The following is a 19,339-nucleotide window of genomic DNA, read 5'->3' on the forward strand; positions in this document are numbered from 1 at the left end:
GAGTGAGCTTGTAGATCTGCTATTTTTAAATAGCTAAAGTATAACATAATGCTTAAAACACCAAAGGGATTCCTGAATGGGATAAGTGCCAAGCAGGAAATCAATTATGGATTGCAGCTTCAACATACATAAACATCTCCAGAAGAATTACACAAGTATTCTTTGACATTCTCTGACAAAACCGAGCTTGAAATATGTTCTATGATGTATTGTAATCTCTACTTGAAATCTTAACGCCTGGTTTTATACTGTAATAAGACAATCTATGGCTCATGACTCAAAGCTCTGGGCATTTATAGTCAACCAATCAAAGCAGTGAGACATTATTGACTGCCATGTCAGCCGCTAGACATTCCAGGATGTACAGCGTGAGCCAAGTGGCTCCCAGCCTGTGAGACGGTCCAAATGAAGTCCATGAGTCACCCAGTCTGACTCACGGGGATTGTTTTACACTGTATAAATTAGGCTCTGGTTGTTGTACAGTGCAGATTGATGAAATAATTGCCCTGTCATTGTGTGTTCCCCAGGATGTCCTGTTGATCTGCTGCGGCCCCGACTGGATTAGCCAGAACATTGTTCTGGCCTCCTGCCGCACGGTCCTCAGGACCCAGGGGATTCTGGGTCTGAACCGAGCCCCGTGCTTGGCTGTCTTACTGGAGAGGCTGCCTTTACTGCTGCAGGAGCAGTACAACTATGAACGAGTCAGTACCCACGCCTTAAAACCTCTTAAACGCCACGGGGGTCCGGTAGGGAAAATCTAAAATATCGGAGTTGGAACCTGAGACCTTGACCAGCCCCATTTACCCGCTGAGAGCTGTTCATGAGGTGGACAGCCGTTTACCCCCGCCGGCGGGGGATTGGGGCTCAAAAGGTTTAATCACTTCAACCCATTTTGACCTGAGATCAGATTTAAAAAATGTCTTCTACATCCTGACAGTTTTCTGAAAAAAGCTATGTTTCTATGTCAGTCTTTCTTAGATTTTTCAAAAAGCTCGTAGATCTTGTAGATCTGCTATTTTTCAATAGCTAAAGCATAACATAATGCTAACACCAAAAAGGGTTCCCGCCCAATATTGGTTAACCACTTAAACCGGGTTCCCTCAGGGCTCTATACTTGGTCCGCTAGTATTTCCCTCTACACCAATTCTCTACACCAAATCTGCAAGCTGTGAGCTTGCAGATTGTCTATTTTCTTCAGGAATTCATGCGGTTGAGGTGCTTGTGGTTTGTGTTGATTTGCCTGCTTTTAATCGTGCACTCCTGGAAGTATCTTGCCATTAGCCGGTGGGGTTAATGTACTATATGTGAGAACGAAAATTTCTGACTAGAACTAAGACTGAAGCCTCAAACATACTCCAATGCAAGTACACAAACGCAAACACTTCAAGCTAATGCAAGATTACACGCGTTGTTACATTGTGCACAAGTGTTGCCTGAAAACCCCAAACGCGCTGTAAGCGTGTCGAGCGTTTTCAGTTTTACAGTTTTCTGTAGCGCGCGGCAACAGAATGAAGCTGTCTTCTTTCATTTACTTCTGCTTTCTTTGTATCGCAGGCTGTAGTTTCAACCAGTTCATAAGAGAGCATGTGTTTAGCACTGTATGTTCACCAGAGTTATGCAAGATTTGTGGGTGGCAGCTCGGCATTGTGTGGTTTGTGGTTCAAGCTTAAGAAGACATAATTCAATTCCTATGCATATTTTCAGATCTCATTTCCCACATATATATTGTTCTGTGGAAGGAAATGAATACAACAGATTGCATTTCATCCTCATGTCACCCTCACACTGTGGGGGGGAGCTACAATGCATGCTTCTACCCAGTGGTGTAAAGTAACAAAGTACATTTACTCAAGTACTGTACCTAAAATAACATTTTGAGGTATTTGTGCTTTACTTGAGTATTTCTTAATTTTCAATACTTTTACTTTTACTACTCCACTACATCTCGGATGCAAATATTGTACTTTTACTCCACTACAATTATATGAAAACTTTAGTTACTTTGTAGATTCAGATTATAATTACAAAACATTTTGGGTCTTGGCCAATTTAAAATTGCCGATCTACAAGCTCACAATGCGTCGCATCGCAGCTCGTAGATCTGATATTTTCAAATGATGTTTATTCATATGAAAACTTTAATTTGGACATTCTTCATAATGAGTACATTTTACTTTAGTACTTAGTACATTTTGATGCCAATACTTTTGTACTTTTACCCAAGTAAATTTAGAAAATTCCAGATGGAGAGTATTTCTACATTGATACTTTTACTTACAGTAAGTACTTTTCCCACCACTTCTACAGAGCCATGTGACAGCTGGCGACCAGCTGGTCCACAGTGCCTTCTTGCAGAGCTTGGCCTCGCTGGCGGTGGGCTTGTCTCTGGACCAACAGCTGTGCTGTTACCCGCTCCCTCCTCACCACGCCGGCCCCGAGACCACCCTCTGTCCACGAGAATGGAGCTGGCTGGCCGCCTATGCCACCACCGTCCGCAGTGCTGAAGCATTCGCCAGGGGCTCTAACTTCCCAGAGTCCTTCAGTGTTCCTGAGTTCCAAGAGGCAGGTGCCATGGAGATCATCAAGCCGCTAGTGAGTTATGAGAACTTCCTATGTATACACTATTGACTCACTTTGTTGTGTGTAAATATGCAACATAGCAGGGTCCACATTTTGGACCCAATCGAGGTCCGTGTTCAGGGGTCGAGTCTTTCACTGGTTGGAGACTGAAGATTACTTTTTTTTTTTCTTCTTTTTTTTTCACCAGCCAGACGTAGCGCGTGGAAGGAACACGTTATTCCAACCAGTTCCTTTCCCCTCCATCAGGCGCCCTGGCTGACCAAGGGGAGGTAGTTTAGAGACCAGGATTACTCCATGTTTTTGTGAGAGTAGAACATGCAAACTCCACACAGAAAGGCCCTTTCGCCAACCCCGCCTCAGGTATGGGCACTTATGACGCGGAGGAGAGAACATGCCCCCAGTACCCACAGCGTCCCCAGCGGGAATCGAACCCAGGACCTTCTAACTTCATAACTACATGACATCACATTTTTTGATACGCTGATTGGCTGAAGGTGTTGTCTGTCAACGCTGTACTCCCGCAGCCAACCATGCATTAGCAGGGTCAAGACTCTTCCACACAAATGGGTGGAAATGCGATTTCAAGGGGAGCGGCTAACCAGGCTACGGAAATCCCAGGAGTGGATAGACTGGGTCATATAATTCATATAATTGGGAGACACTCCCGACATCTGTGTTTCCAATTGTATTTTCTACAACAACTTTATCCAATCAAGGGTTTATCTTGACGTCACTTTTTGGACGTCAGGAGTGGATGGAGTTGATCATATAATTCATACAATCATGTAATTGTGAGATCTAAAGGTCAGAGGTGACGAATGACTTCAGTTCTTGACTGTTTCCCATGACCCTCTACCATGTTGCCGAATTTTGTGGAAAGCGACAGCACAGAACTGCAGTGTCATAAGAATAAAATACTGTAAAATAAATCATGTTGGTGGGCAAAAGGCACCGCTGGGATTTGAACCCAGGATCTCCTGCTTACTAGGCAGGCGCTTTAACCAACTAAGCCACGGCGCCGTTGTCATAAATCATGTTCTATCCTATATTAAAATGACCTACTGGGAGGGCTACGGCCACGTAACCTGATACACCCCCATATAGGCATTTCACTATGACTCCGACATATCCATAAACAAACCCAATATGCCCATATATAGGCATGTCACTTCACTATGACTAAAAAATAACCATAAACAAACCCGATATGCCCTTACAGTATATAGGCATATATTATGGAGATCCGGTTGTCCAGGCTAGTTGAGCCCTGCATCGGCAAATGTTGCGGGCACGGGCGATATTTAAATACCTGCGGTTTGGAACAGGCGTCAAAATAACGCAATGATTTGCGTAATGCAACTACTTTTTGTGGCAACTCTTAACTCCTTGGACGTGCCAGCAAAATCTGCAGCATGAGCAGAGAAGAAGAGGCCTTGTTGTTTTGGCTGAAAGTGAAGCTATACTCAAGCCCCTGGCTCTGCGGAGGCCCAGAGAGGCCTACTAGCGATGCGATCAGTGTTTTGATCAGCGGGAGCTTGAATTACTGTTTTATTAGGCGCCGATTATACAGTCGTCATAGACCGGCATCCAAGCGCTCTGTGCCTGAAACCTGAATATGCTGACAATGCGTTGCTTACTGTGTGTCAAATATATTGCTGTGTATACACTATACTTTAATGTCACGTGACGTCATTTCTTCCTTCTAGGATAATAGCAAGTGGAGTTTCAGGATGGATGAACAGCTGATGTCATGGGCCACCACCAGACCTGAGGTAATACCCAGCTGTGCTGACACACCATGTGACCCAATGTGACATGTCCTCATTTGGTTTCATATTGCAATATGGGGATTATTCACGTGGGCCAGGCTTGATAAAACACACTGCTCTATTTATTCAAGGACACTCTTGGGACATCTATTCCAAATAATGTTCCTTTTCGTTTATTATAATGATGACTTAAAACCCAACAGAATAATTTATTTTCTCCACTGCAAAAAAAACCTTTGTCTTTGAGGGTGACATTTTCACATTATTTCCATAGATATACTGTAGAGCACAAACCTAAAGAACACTAAAGTAATCAGTATAACATAACCACATAAACCTTAGTGTCCCTATTCTGGGGAGAACATTTGGCTGACAATATTCAATTTTCAACCTCGTAACGCCTCGCAGGTTTGCAGCCTTTTGACTTAACTATTTAGAATTTGTTAATGTGTTGGTTTATTTTATATTTTTCCCCAGGACTGGCAACAAGGGGGAAAGAGTGATGTGTATCTATGGGGGAACGGGCGTTATGGTCATATGACAGATACAGGGACCAACTTATTGCTGCCAACACTTGTCCCCTCTCTTTCCCAGACCAAACAGGTACAGTGCACCAGTGATTCTCAACCTTTTTCATTAACTTTTGTGTGCAACTTTGAGGACCTTTTTGGTTCCTAACTATGAAACGTTTAGCTGGGGGCCTCCTGGAAGCTCAGTGGGCTAGTGGTTAGAGTGAGACTGGGAGGTCGAGTCGAGTCATAGCAATAGCTATACAAAACGGTACCCATGCCTCCCTGCGTGGCACTCAACCCTTGGCATCAAGGGTTGGAATGGGTGTCATGTCCTGTGACATACTACTAGTGTCATGTCCAGTGGGTGTATATAAAGCTGCATCAAAACAATATGTTTTTACATTTATTTTTACTCTATAGTGGCGTCCTACTTTCCGGTGCCTTCATTTAGCCATATCTAGATATTTAAATTGTTCTTTTGTTTTTGTTTTTAAAGTGACCTTTGTTGTCTATGTATGTTGCGATTTTTTCATACTATGTAAATATGCGTTTTTGTCTGTCAGGTGGTGTGCGGTCAGAACTGTACATTCTTGGTTCTGATCAATGGGACAGCATTGGCTGTTGGTGAGGGTCAGTATGGCAGACTGGGCCTGGGGAACTCTGATGATCTGCACACGCCCACCGTCATCTCTGCCCTGCAAGGTTAACACTCACTCCTTTTTCAACAAGCAAACCGCTACAACACGTTTCCATTCGTGTGTGTGTGTGTGTGTGTGTGTGTGTGTGTGTGTGTGTGTGTGTGTGTGTGTGTGTGTGTGCGTGTGCGTGCAAACCACTTGACGTTATTAACACTTTTTACGCCCTTACGCTCTTCATCATTATTGTTTTCATGAACCCATACCCTACTGACTGGATGTTGTGTGTGCAGGTTACGTAGTGACGCAGCTGGTGACCTCGTGTGGTTCCGACGGTCACTCCATGGCCCTGACGGAGACGGGGGAGGTGTTCAGCTGGGGGGATGGAGACTTTGGGAAGCTGGGCCATGGCAACAGTGAGACGCAGAGGAGACCCAAACAGATAGAGAGCCTGCAGGGAGAGGAGGTGGTTCAGGTAAGACAAACAGATAGATAGATTCAGGTAAGACTGAAGACCCAAACAGATAGAGAGCCTGCAGGGAGAGGAGGTGGTTCAGGTAAGACAAACAGATAGATAGATTCAGGTAAGACTGAAGACCCAAACAGATAGAGAGCCTGCAGGGAGAGGAGGTGGTTCAGGTAAGACAAACAGATAGATAGATTCAGGTAAGACTGAAGACCCAAACAGATAGAGAGCCTGCAGGGAGAGGAGGTGGTTCAGGTAAGACTGAAGATAATCATCAATTATGTCTACTTCAATGGGGTCATTCTTATATCAAATGTTTTTTTTTGCCTTTATTTTATTGTTTTATGGAGGGACAGACAGTAGGCTGACAGGAAATGGGGATATAGATGGGGGGGAAGGACATGCAGTAAAGGCCGTCGGGATTGTGAGTCGAACCCGCGGCACACTGCCAGACTGGATTACCAGCCAAGGTGCTTGGACCATTGAGCCATTGCCCAGGCCAATGGGGTCATTCTTAACATCCCCGCCTCTCTGCATCAAAATAAAGGCGCTGCTTGCGCCAGAGTAATCGCCAGAGTAGTGATCGCTTCTATTTTGAAAGCCATGAACCGGAAATACTTTCTTAAAAAAGTTGACTGACAAAGTGCCATCACAATCTCCGATCATCTTAACACCCTCCGCGCCATTGCCTTAGATTAATGTCAATTCATTAATAAAACGCTTGCCGCCATTGCCTAAGATCGCCGTCAATCGCGCTTTTATAGTGCATTTGATCGATCGAGCCATAATGCTACTTACGTTAGCCGGTTAGCTAGCTGTGTTGTTAGCACAGCACTGGGTCGTTCATCTTAGTTCGTCGTCGCCATAAGAATCCATTCTATCCGTTTCTTTCAATCGCCTGTATCTCCTATTCCTTGTCCCAGATGGCATTTTTGGTCAAAACAGCGTTTCTTTGACGGCACGAGCCGACGTTGTGGAGGGCAATAGTGTACCCGGCATGATGTGATTATGTAAACAAAGGTTGTCATGGCAACATAAAGCTGGCAGAGATGAGCTCACTTCCGGTTGAGGCAAAATGTGGCTTTTCAAAATAAGAGCTCAAATTAAAAAAATGCTGGCGTGAATTAGGACCTAATTTATCAATAAATGGCGGCAGTCTAAGTGTTAATATATTTATATACGCTCCAAAAAGAGTTCATATTTTGCGGGAGAGACGGATGAGGAGCAGAAACGCAGCGCCAGCATATCGATCCATTCATCACCACGGAGAGCGCCCTGGATGAGGAGATACGAGTCATTCTTTCCGCCGCGCTAACATGGGAGTCAATGACAAGCTAATAGTTTCACAGAGCGTTAGCATACGGCAAGCGAAAAGCGAAATGCCAAAAAAAAAAAATTATTCTGAATATTATTATCTCGCCCCGCGTCGTTTGGACGTCGCTAGGACGTCCACAGACGTCTAAGGCACCTCTCGGTTCCAATCCTTATGACGTTTCAGGACGTATTATGTACAAAATGTGTTAATAAAAATATATAGTGCATAATAGGCTGAAAAAAATCAAATTTAGTTTGTTGGGACTATTATGTTATGTTAAATTCAGTGTACGGTAATAACTCCAGCTGCAGTGAGGCTTCAAATACAGTAATGCTAAGGTTATTAATCCTGTTTTACCTTTACTACTATGGAACTAACTGTATACATTTTTGTAGTGTTTTGTTTTTTTTACGCCTTCACACTTTACTATTATTTCATGTATTTATTTATTTCACAAATAATGAAGTCAAATTGTTCGTCTGTTGATTTGCACATTATAAAGACTCTTGACTTGTGGAAAGCATAAAAGAAAAAACAATTATGCACAACCCCAAACAGCCCAGTGTTTTCCCTCTGTTCCCAGGTGTCGTGTGGCTTCAGGCACTCTGCCGTGGTGACAGCAGACGGTAAACTGTTTACCTTCGGCAGTGGCGACTCTGGCAGGCTGGGTCAGAGGTCGACGTCCAACAAGATGCTTCCAGAAAGGGTGTCCGCTCTCGAGGGATATCACGTGGGACAGGTCGTCAACATTACACCACATTGTATTGTCGTTTTTTTTTAATGTTAACCCATTTAGGACTGAGACCAAATTCTACAAAATGTATTCTAAATCATAATGAAAAACCTATGTTTCTATCACTGGTTTGCAAACTACAGTATTTAATTTCAAGGACCCCAAAAATTATATACAATTGCCCGCCGACCCCCATCTGAAAATATGTTGTATGAATAATGTTCCTGTACCTCCAGTGTTGGAGTTAGTCATAGTCTCTTGAATAGTTTCCATTTAGTTTTAGTCACATTTTAGTCACCTGGAATGTTTTTGTGTTAGTCAACGAACATGTTTCTTCAACACTGTACTGTACTGTAGGTGTCCTGTGGCCTGAACCACACACTGGTGCTCTCATCCGACGGCATGACGGTGTGGGCATTTGGGGACGGGGACTATGGGAAACTGGGCACGGGTTCCTACACCGCCAAGTGTTACCCCCAGGTATGTTGGCGCAACACGCAGGTCCTCTCCAACAGCATTAGGGGTCATCACTATGTCCGTACACAGACAAATATGCCCGTGGCTAGACTTGTTCTCGTTCCGTGTGGCAATTTTTGCTGTTGTTCTTCCCACTGCATTTTAAAAGTACTTACAAATGTTATTTTATTTTCAGAAAATCGAGCAACTGTGCAACAAGGGAATTTGGAAGGTCAGCTGTGGAAGTCAGTTCTCTGTGGTTTTGGCCAACGATGGACATGTTTACACCTTCGGACAAGGTACTTTATTACCTCTTTATTTACTTATTACTTTTAGTACTTTATTATGATGTTTACACCTTCAGACTGTATTATGGGAAGTGGTTAAACTCTAGAGATATAGGCATAATTGTTGATATTGATGACATTCAAATGTAATTAGCCCTTCCCTAAGCCACACCCACTCCACTCTGTGAAGGCAAGCTGTCCTTCTCACCCATTGAGAAGTATGTTAAATGACGGGATTTCTCCATATATAATGGGTCATTTCAGTAGCAAGACCTTCAAAATGTCTTTTAAATCTACAAGGCCTACAAATATGCATGGCATTATTTCAATAAACTAGAAATACGAGGAAATGAGGGAGGAACAGTATCCAACTCAATCAACTTTAACGACGTCTGACAGGAGCTTTCATGTACGGTATTATTGCCATCACCTGGGTGGGTCAGTCATGTAACTTTCCTGACGTTAAGCTGTTTTTGTTATGGTTTCCGGCCTCAGCTGCCTGACTCAGACAACACATACCGTAGCTGCATAAGCATATTGATAACCATGACTGACACGATGATTGTGTAATAATGTATCAGAGGGACTGACTGTACGTACAATATGATAAGGGATGCAAGCGTGTTCCTGATCCTTCTGTTATCATGGTTCCCATAATCTACTAGGGACGTCATAGATCTACTGTCCTATTGTATATTACTCTGTGTGTGTGTGTGTGTGTGTGTGTGTGTGTGTGTGTGTGTGTGTGTGTGTGTGTGTGTGTGTGTGTGTGTGTGTGTGTGTGTGTGTGTGTGTAATACACTTCAGAATGCATGGTACCATATCACTGTTGTGTTGGCAACTTGGCATGTGTTCTCCACGCCTGTGACTCACAATGGATCTTCACCCACCACCCACAGGGATAATATGGAGACTTCTTGATGCCTTAGAGATGGTCGCCCTTTATATCATTACAGCGGTCAACAACACAGCCATGCAAAATAACATTGACAGCTATGAGGTGTCGAAAGCTTGCCATCCTTAGCACCGGTTACTAAACTATTTGGATTAACATTGGACAATCGCTTTTGGGTTGGGGTTTAGCGAAGGGCTAATTGTTTTTTGACAACTTCAAGTCATTAGTCATGACTCACGAGCGTCTGGCCCTGACACTGCCTGCATCACTAAAATTATGCAGGCATTGGAAATTGCCAAAAAGACTACTAAAATGGAAGTGACACAGACTAAGACTTTAAATGCTCTGCTATAATGAATGTGTTGTCCCCTTCTCTTCTATCCATTAGAGCGGCTGATCGGCCTGCCAGATTCCATGCTGAAGAACAAGACCCATCCCCAGGTGGTGCCAGCGCTGGAGGGTCTGTACATCGTGGACGTCGCTGTGGGCTCTGAGCACGTCCTGGTGCTCACCTCCACGGGAGACGTCTATGCCTGGGGCTGCAACAACGAGGGACAGGTGAGGAAACGGCTCAAATTCTCTCTCAAAGCTTTAGGATTGGAGATATCAATCTCCATCATCTAAGCCAGTGGCTTATCATCTAAGCCAGTGGTTCTCCCCTAGACGGTTTTGCAGGTGACATTGACAATTTAAGGACTTTTTAACACCTTTTCAATACCTCAAAAAGAAAGTCAAGAAAAATCACTGCATCAAAAGTAATAAACAAACTATACTATAAAAATTTAAACCTGTTCAAATATTGGCCAAATTGTCTGCTATTTTCTAAACTTTTTAAATGTTTGGAACATTTTGAACAAAACTTTTGCCTATCATGACGTGCCCAAAAATAGGGATACCTGGTAGAAAGTTCATGGTTCAGACACTGATCATTGTCAGAGGCAAGGTCTGGGAGACAGAGGTTTTTACTTTCTCATTTTGAATAAAGCCTGTGACCTCAGGGCTTTGAATAATTCTTGGGACATCATGACCAGACTGAGACAGCTATGGCCTTGTGGACAGCACTGGACACCAAGAAATCCCTCGGCCTGCTGTGAACTAAACTGAAGAAGATATTTTAAACGATTCATGAATTATTAGTAATGAGAATGTTGCTTGATCTTGACACATACAATGAATCAGGGACCTGTGCATGCTATTGGGAAATATATTGTAGTAACATTGTTGCCTCATTGGCTGCTGCAGTTCATTGGAGTGACCTGTATACCGCTGTAAAGTGGAAGGCATGCTGCGTCGCTGCCACTCAAGTGACTACTGGCCAATCACAGCGTGTCTTTTCCGGTACTTATCGATTCAATCCACAGGAGCTTTATTGGCATGAGAAAACAAACGATTACATTGCCTCTGATTGGCCTACCGAACGCCCCCTTCTGTGAGAAGGTTGGCAAGCTTCCACGTGTGTCAGAGAAGCTTGCCTCCTCTCAAGATGCAAACGCCCCAGAGCCCAAAGAGGCGTCTACCTTCTTAATGTCTATGGTTACAGTATGTCAAACACAAAAGAATATAGTTTTTTTTCTGTCCCAAAGTGGTACAAAACAACCAGCTCTTCTAATCTACGGTGCTGTCCGTGTGTTACAGCTCGGGTTAGGCCACTCCAACCCAATAAAGGAGCCCACCTTGGTGACGACACTCCAGGGGAAAAGCATCACACAGATATCTGCTGGACGGTGCCACAGCTCAGCATGGACCACCCCCTCTACCTCCACTAAAGCCTCAGGTGCATCTCTCTCTCTCTCTCTCTCTCTCTCTCTCTCTCTCTCTCTCTCTCTCTCTCTGACATCCTGTACAGTTTCCCAAAAAGTGGGTCGGGAGTCTCGGGACCTATTTAAATTTTTTTATCAGTATTTGAATAGTTTATCAGTAGTAAACTATGAAAAAGAAATCGAATTAATTTAATAATAAATACATACAAATCTAAGAAATCAAAAATGTCTGTCAAAAACAACACTGGTCCAGATGACACATTCAGTAGTATAGTACTGTATCTAACATGGTCTGTCCTGTCCAGGTGGCTCCATCAGTTTCCAGCTGGGCCTTCCACAGGCCGTCCCTCCCCAGTACAACACTCTGAAAGACTGCGACCCCGATGCCCTCAACATGCGTCTCAGAGTGCTCTACCACTTTTCTGATCTCATGTACAAGTCCTGGAGGCTGCTCAACCTAGACCCCAAGAGTCAGGTACAAGAAAGAACAACTCCCAGTATGAAAAGCCTTTTGTCTTCCTACGGATTGAAGCTACGATCCGCCAATGTCTCGAGAGGGGAAGAGAATACACTCTGCACTCTCAGTAGTAGTAGGAGTCTTGTTTTGTTTAATAATGTTGAAGATCCGCAGCAGCAGTCAAGCCAGACAAACGCGAAAGAGTGCAGATTTTATTCTCTTTCTATACGTTTTCCCTGAATCTGCACCCAGCACACGCCTGAGTTGTTCACTGAGTTGAGCGTGCCTCTCCCCCTGAAGTGAAATGTCTCGAGAGGGAACATTGGAACAATGTATGGACTACTACAGTAGGCAGTGCATTGAGTGTTCAATTCGAGGCAGCGTTTGCTTCAAATAACTGGATTGACACCAGGGTCTAATTCTAATAGAAGAGTAGGGAGACCACAGCCAACCATTGCAGATGTACTAGTGATATTGTATTAACATACTCTACCGTAGAGATTGGTTAAAATAACGTTTTACTCATTAAAATCCTGGATTGTTGCTTTAAAATCCCTGTGGTCCTCCCTGTAATCCTTCTCTGTGCCTCGTCTGTCCTTGGTGTCCTCCCTCCCTCCCTGCCAGGGGTCAGCATCACGCTACAACTCAGGCCCAGCAGCGATCATCCAGGGCCCGCTGAGAGGGCTCCTGTCCCCCAAGGTCAACACTCTGCCTCTGGTGCGCTCCATCGGCAGGACCATGACCCAGGGCAAGACCTACGGCCCCCAAATCACCGTCAAGAGGATCTCCAGCAGGTACAATGACAGTTCTGTTGGTACTCAGTTTGGCAGGGTGATTACTGTATATCCTAAAACACACATAGTCGCTGAGGGGGTTCAAGGTGGTCCCCAGCTAAATTATGGAGAGTTGGTAACCAAATGGACCCTTACAGATTTTTAACTCTTGGGATTTTTAACTCTTGGGACTCTCTCCTCAACATGGAATTGTACAAAATGTGCTATATAATATTTTATTTGATCTTCAGTAGTAAGAAAGGGTCTGTGAATGTTTGAGTGTTCACAATTGACACATAATAAGAAAAGGTGTATTGTGAGCCATCAGATTAAAGACAGATTAAAAACGGTGTCTGCTTCCACGGTGTGTTCCCTTGAACGTCTACAGAGGGCGCTCCAGCAAACCCATCTTTGTTCAGATCGCCAAGCAGGTGGTCAACCTGAACCCTCAGGAGCTGCGGCTTCCGTCACGAGCTTGGAAGGTGAAGTTGATCGGAGAGGGGGCCGATGACGCTGGAGGTGTCTTTGATGACACCATCACAGAGATGTGTCAGGTAGGAGAAGCAGAGTTGAGCAGTTCAAATTCATATCTATTCGTGGCCCATTTTGCCCATTCGATGCTGGGTTATTCAGCATTTTTGCCATCCCATCTGAAAAGATTTTGTTCCAGAGACCCCCCCCTCATATTGAGAAGTGTCTCACAAAATGTAATTTGTCAACACCTTTCTGTAAAGCGTTTCTACAATGTGATACAAGTTCACTGAATCCAGGGTTGACATAGATCACATGCTATGTGTCTGTCTCCCCCCCAGGAGATCCAATCTGGTGTGGTGGACCTTCTCATCCACACTCCAAACACCTTCACTGACGTGGGCAGCAACACAGACAGGTACACATTAACACTGAAAGCAGAAAAAGACAGCGTTCTGTTAAAATGTGCTCTTAGGGACAAAAACATTCCAAGGCAGTCTTTTCAACACAAAAAGCTTTTAATGATGAAACAGGCTAGTTCATCCTTGAATAAAAACACTGTTTTTCGGCCTCAAATGTCCTTCTCCAAGGTCTTCTTCAAGGCTTTCTTTTGGGACTCGGGGCATTTGAGGCCAGTGTTCCGCCAGGGATGAACTAGCCTGTTTTATTAAAACTTCTGACGTAGAGAAGAGTGCCTGGGAATCATTTTCTTTCTCTACTGTATATAAAACACTGATCACATCAGCCTCATCCACTGTGCATTCACCCCACGCACAACAACAGGAACTAAGACGTAGCCTGATGGTCCTAAATACAGCCATGCAATGAAATAAATAGACCCGCCTCTAATATGTTTTCTGTTTTGGCCGCACCCGTTGCCAGGTTCCTGCTGAACCCAGCGGCTGTTTCAGAGGACCACATGGTCCAATTCCGCTTCCTGGGTATTCTGATGGCCGTGGCGGTCCGCACCAAAAAGCCCCTGGATCTGCACCTGGCTCCTTGGGTGTGGAAGCAGCTCTGCTCCATCCCCCTGTCTGGAACAGACCTAGAGGAGGTGGACCTGCTCACCTTCCGCTCCTTGCACGGCATCCTTCACCTGGACAACAGTGAAATCACTGAGGACAATTTCCCTGTGGTGAGATGTTGTCTTATATTGCTTTAATTGACTGACTTTAGCGTGATGTATACTACTTTGTGGTTAAGGGTGTGGTCCACCACCGAGATGCGTCTAGAAACACGTCACCAGCTAAACAATAGTTCTCCTATGGTAGTGGTTTCGGGTGTTATCAGACAATTTAATAGCTGTCATCGGCCTTTACCAAGACCATGCAGTGGAGCCAGGATGGACATTTCCTACATATTGACGTTGTTGTCAGCCATTGTCCGACGGCGCGTTTTCCGATTACTAACCCTAGTCTTAACCGGCCAGGCGGCCACGTAAGTAATGTCACGTTTCCTACTCGCCTACTCAGGGTAGGCAGTATGTACCAAATGTCCATATTGCTTCATTGCATGTTCTGATAAGGAACATATTGGTGATTATCGGTTGATAACATTCAAAGCGGGTGCCATCCGTCCCGTGCACTCCTCTCTTGCACTGTCTTGTTTGTATAGCGGTTTTTAGTGTATAAAAGTTTTAATATTCTCAACTTTCGCACCACGCATCACAGCGCTTTGTTAACACTTAGACTGCAGGATAAATTAATCGTAATCCCCATTTGACTGCCGTTGTTTTCACTAACCTTTGAAGAATCACCTGGTTCAAATGTAATGTCCATTAATATGCAATGTCCTGTCCAAACCACCAAATGTTTTCTTCTCTGCTTTCCCCCATACTCGTTCGTAGATGATCCCATTGGACTCGTTCATGGCCCACAGTGCTGATGGAAAGCTGGTTCCTGTAGTTCCTGGAGGTCACAATGTCTCCCTGACCTTTGCCAACAGGACTGAATATGTGGAAAGGGCTCTAGAGTTTAGGCTGCACGAAATGGACTCTCAGGTCAGTGGATTTACTGTAGAGGTTCCACCATGTTTAACGTACTTCCAAAGTGTGTACATTGTTTAAATCAAAGATGCATGGTTTTCATATGGTCAATATATGAACTTTGGCTAAAGGCATGTGTTTAATCCACCACCACTTGTTTACTTGTCAGTCCCTCCCTCCCGGCATCTGAAACACAATCTGTCATGGAAGCTGCCAGCTGGCTACAACTGAAACATACTTCCTCTTCAAAATAAGAGCTACTTGTAATGATTAGTCAACACTAGTTTTATTTCTTAAGTGAACTTACAGGATGTGTAGATAGACATTTGTAGCACCCGGAGAGATAATGCTTTGAATGGGACTGACGGCGTAAAGGTCTCCTGTCACAGCAGCCTACCTGTAGGCTACAGTACTGTTACGGACTGTCACGGCCTGCAAGGATGTACTTTGTTTGGCCGCCACGCCATTTCTTGTAAACTTTTTAGTTCAGAAGTGGGTCCTCCGTGCAGGCGTACACTGTAGGCGACCAGTGGCGCCGCCAGTGGGCCGCTACCCAATTGGCCCACCAGTGGCCCGCTACCCAATTGGCCCACCAGTGGGCCGCTACCCAATTGGCCCACCAGTGGGCCGCTACCCAATTTGCCCACCAGTGGGCCGCTACCCAATTGGCCCACCAGTGGGCCGCTACCCAATTGGCCCACCAGTGGGCCTCTACCCAATTGTCCCACCAGTGGCCCGCTACCCAATTGGCCCACCAGTGGGCCGCTACCCAATTGGCCCACCAGTGGCCCGCTACCCAATTGGCCCACCAGTGGCCCGCTACCCAATTGGCCCACCAGTGGCCCGCTACCCAATTGGCCCACCAGTGGGCCGCTACCCAATTGGCCCACCAGTGGCCCGCTACCCAATTGGCCCACCAGTGGCCCCCTACCCAATTAGGCAGCCAGCGTTCCTCCGGGTCACTAAAATGTGCTTGTCAAAATCGCCACTGTCCTCCAAGGTGTCGGCAGTCAGAGAGGGCATGTCCACCATCATCCCGCTGCCCCTCCTCTCCCTGCTGACGGCGCGGCAGCTGGAGCAGCTGGTCTGCGGTCTGCCCGAGGTCTCCGTGGAGATGCTGAAGAGGCTGGTGCGCTACCGCGACATCACCGAGAGCCACCAGCTCATTGGCTGGCTGTGGGAGAGCCTGGAGGAGTTCACCAATGAGGAGCGGGTGCTCTTCCTGCGCTTCGTGTCGGGCCGGTCCCGGCTGCCCACCAACGCGGCCGACATCACCCAGAAGCTCCAGATCATCAAGGTCGACAGGGTAAGGCAGTGTTGACTAGTACTATGACGAAACATGTTCGTCGACCACCTTTTTTCACTGACGAAAACGCAATGAAAACTAAGCTATGATGACTAAGTATGTACTAAATATGTTGACAATTTCATCAACAAATAAAAACTAGACTAAAATGTTAGGAAGGGACTAGTGGACAAGAGATCCAGTATTTAAGTAAATGACAAAAGTAATTTTACACTTGGTGGCATGCTGAAAATGGCAGATCTACTGTACAAGCACACACACACAAATCGGCCATTATGGCGGCAACAATACATTTTAGTCGACTAAATCAACTGTAGATTTAGTCGACTAAAATCTTATATTTTGTCAACTAAAACTAACACTAAAGCATTTCAGATAACTAAAATACGACTAAAACTAAATCAAGTTTTATTCCAAAGACTATGACTAAACTAAAATCATAATTTGCTGCTAAAATCAACACTTGAGGGTAAGTATTCTCTAAATCCCAAAACACCGGACCGGGACCTGTTTTTGGGTCACACGACCATTTTTTATGGGTCACAGGTAATTATGTGAAGAAAAGGGGAATGTCCGTGCACGATAGCTGCTCTCCCCGGGAGAGCAGCTATCCCTTTTTCTTCACTTGATTCTTTTTGGGTCCGGCACCGTGTTTAAAGAAACTGTGGGCATGTGCGTAATATCCTACCTCTTTTTTCACAAGTAAATATCCCTTTATTACTTTACTCACTCCGCATCCGCCTATTTTCAGCATGCGACACCACCACCGCACCCACGGACCCATGGAGCGCGGGTCCCATGAGTATAAATCAGGCTTTAACCCATTTAGACCTGAGGACACATCTGTGTCACCTTATAGCTTTTAACCACTTTTAACCCTTATTTTAGATGTTGGAAAAATACCTGTGCCGTGCTACAAGCTTGCAGATCTGCTATTTTAGAAAAAACGTGAAAATTGTTGGCACAATTCTTTGAATAATTATGTATTCTTTCAAAGCAAACGTTTTTTTTTTTTAAACTCATATCCTTGCTTCTGGGGTCGTTGACATGAAATAGTTTGAGCACCACTGACATAGAAACACTGTCGTGATTTCGAAGACATTTCGTAGAATGGGTGCAGGTCTTTTTTCCGACAGCATATTGATCCGAAACCTCAATCCTAACCCTAACCGCAAGCACGGGAGCAGCGCATGTCGGACCATCGCTTTTTCGCATCGCAGCGATTGTCCCCCCGCTGCGGATCGGACCCTTGCCCCGTCGGCTAGAATGCTGTCGGAAAAAAGGCCGCCTCCCTCGTAGAATCTGGTCTCAGGTCTTAATGGGTCGAGCCTCTCTCTTCTTTTCCACCTTTCCTCCTCTCCTCTCCTCTCTTCTGGACCAGCCGATCAACGGTCTTCCCACAGCGCAGACCTGCTTCTTCCTGCTGCGTCTGCCTCCGTACACCAGCCAGGCGGTCCTGGCCGAGCGCCTGCGCTACTCCATCCACAACTGTCCCTCCATCGACATGGACAATTACATGTTGTCACACAACACGGACGCGGCAGACAGCTCCGACACAGAGTACTGACACAGAGTACAATCACGCTGGCCGATGAATGTATGTATGAGTGTGTGTGTGTGTGTGTGTGTGTGTGTGTGTGTGTGTGTGTGTGTGTGTGTGTGTGTGTGTGTGTGTGTGTGTGTGTGTGTGTGTGTGTGTGTGTGTGTGCTGTATGTATGTCTTATGATGCCATGCACATTATTATGCACTGAACAGATTATTATTTGCCAAACTTGTACTGTAGGCGTACTATTTTTGGGTTATGTAATATGTTTTATTGTCCACTGTAAATGTGTTGTGATGCAGTGCTTGCTCCCTAACATTATTATAGGAATAATTATAGAAAGAGATTTGTTTTTTTGTAAATATATTGTCCAAATAGCGACAACGTATCACTTTGAAAATATTTAAGATGGGGGGGGGGGGGGGGGGGAAAGATTTATTAAACTGTCTTGGAAAGTCATTGTAAAATAAAACTTGATTATATATAAGCCGTGTGGTGTGGATTTTGTTTATATTTCCAGTAACTGTGTGTGCTATTAAACTTGTAGATCGTATATTTTTGGCGAATGATCCGGCCAGAATAGTGTATACTATGTGGTACTGTAGCTACTCAAAATCAGCTACATGTAGTTTTGTTGTTCTGTTTGTTTGTTTCATTTCAGAAACCCATTTGCCCATAGCAATAATTACATGAAAGAGCAATAGTGCACACCAACTATTTGCATTTTCTAAGCCATTTTAATCCACCCTAATTCAATCCTCCTGAGTGTAATGTTGTCCTGAGTCAGCAGCACAACTGAAGGTATGTGTCTGCCATTTGTCTGAGGAAGTGAGAAGTGCTTCGGCTTGTGACCTTATTACCCATCTGTTTCCCTCTGTGCTGCCTGGGATTCAGCCTGCAGTCAGCAGCCTTGCAGCACGAGAGGGAGGGGGAATCTTCTTCACAAGGGCTCGCGCCGAATATAAATAGTAGCCTACCATCCATCTATCAACATAATTAGTACACAAATTTAGAAAGGCCAAAGGAGGGGGAAAATGTGCCAGGATTTTCCGTTGCAAGTATGATTACTGCTGAACTGGAATGCTTGTGGTCTACTTGTCATCCTGTGTGTTGTGCACACAGGTGCATGCTCAGGTGTAGGCTACTGTATCATGGGCAACTAACTCTAACACACATGCTGCACATGGATAACAATAGACACATATTTTTCATGAATATGTGCCCTTGGGGGTTGTCTACTAAAATAACAGCACACCCATATTTAGCTGTTAATGCATTGTTTAACAAGACTAGGTCAAATAGTACAGTATATGGTTGGACGTGTATAAAACACTGGAGAGTGTTAGTGGAAACAACGGATACAGTAGTGGTGATGTGGCCTGGCCAGCGGTAACAA

The 19,339-nt window shown here is 44.8% G+C and overlaps 1 protein-coding gene across 1 annotated transcript in view; it reads left to right on the plus strand.

Moving 5' to 3' along the window:
* LOC308309723 (putative E3 ubiquitin-protein ligase HERC1) overlaps positions 1-18,351 on the plus strand; it is a gene marked incomplete at its 5' end in the record, with an annotated part of 80,022 nt that extends 61,671 nt beyond the window's left edge. The window contains 19 exons of the mRNA XM_080755640.1: positions 528-701; positions 2,308-2,592; positions 4,287-4,352; positions 4,827-4,952; positions 5,425-5,563; positions 5,790-5,971; positions 7,861-8,016; positions 8,368-8,490; positions 8,663-8,765; positions 10,037-10,206; positions 11,284-11,422; positions 11,714-11,883; positions 12,490-12,659; positions 13,027-13,192; positions 13,451-13,527; positions 13,992-14,244; positions 14,956-15,108; positions 16,094-16,399; positions 17,781-18,351. Coding sequence (XP_080611766.1) covers positions 528-701; positions 2,308-2,592; positions 4,287-4,352; positions 4,827-4,952; positions 5,425-5,563; positions 5,790-5,971; positions 7,861-8,016; positions 8,368-8,490; positions 8,663-8,765; positions 10,037-10,206; positions 11,284-11,422; positions 11,714-11,883; positions 12,490-12,659; positions 13,027-13,192; positions 13,451-13,527; positions 13,992-14,244; positions 14,956-15,108; positions 16,094-16,399; positions 17,781-17,966 — 3,144 coding nt within the window. The 3' untranslated portion in view covers positions 17,967-18,351. The remainder of the gene's footprint in view (positions 1-527; positions 702-2,307; positions 2,593-4,286; positions 4,353-4,826; positions 4,953-5,424; positions 5,564-5,789; positions 5,972-7,860; positions 8,017-8,367; positions 8,491-8,662; positions 8,766-10,036; positions 10,207-11,283; positions 11,423-11,713; positions 11,884-12,489; positions 12,660-13,026; positions 13,193-13,450; positions 13,528-13,991; positions 14,245-14,955; positions 15,109-16,093; positions 16,400-17,780) is intronic.
* Between the last annotated feature and the right edge of the window lie 988 nt (positions 18,352-19,339).

The sequence above is a fragment of the Protomyctophum bolini genome (genome assembly GCF_963924005.1).
Source record: "Protomyctophum bolini genome assembly, chromosome: 22".
In the NCBI taxonomy this organism is placed as follows: domain Eukaryota; kingdom Metazoa; phylum Chordata; class Actinopteri; order Myctophiformes; family Myctophidae; genus Protomyctophum; species Protomyctophum bolini.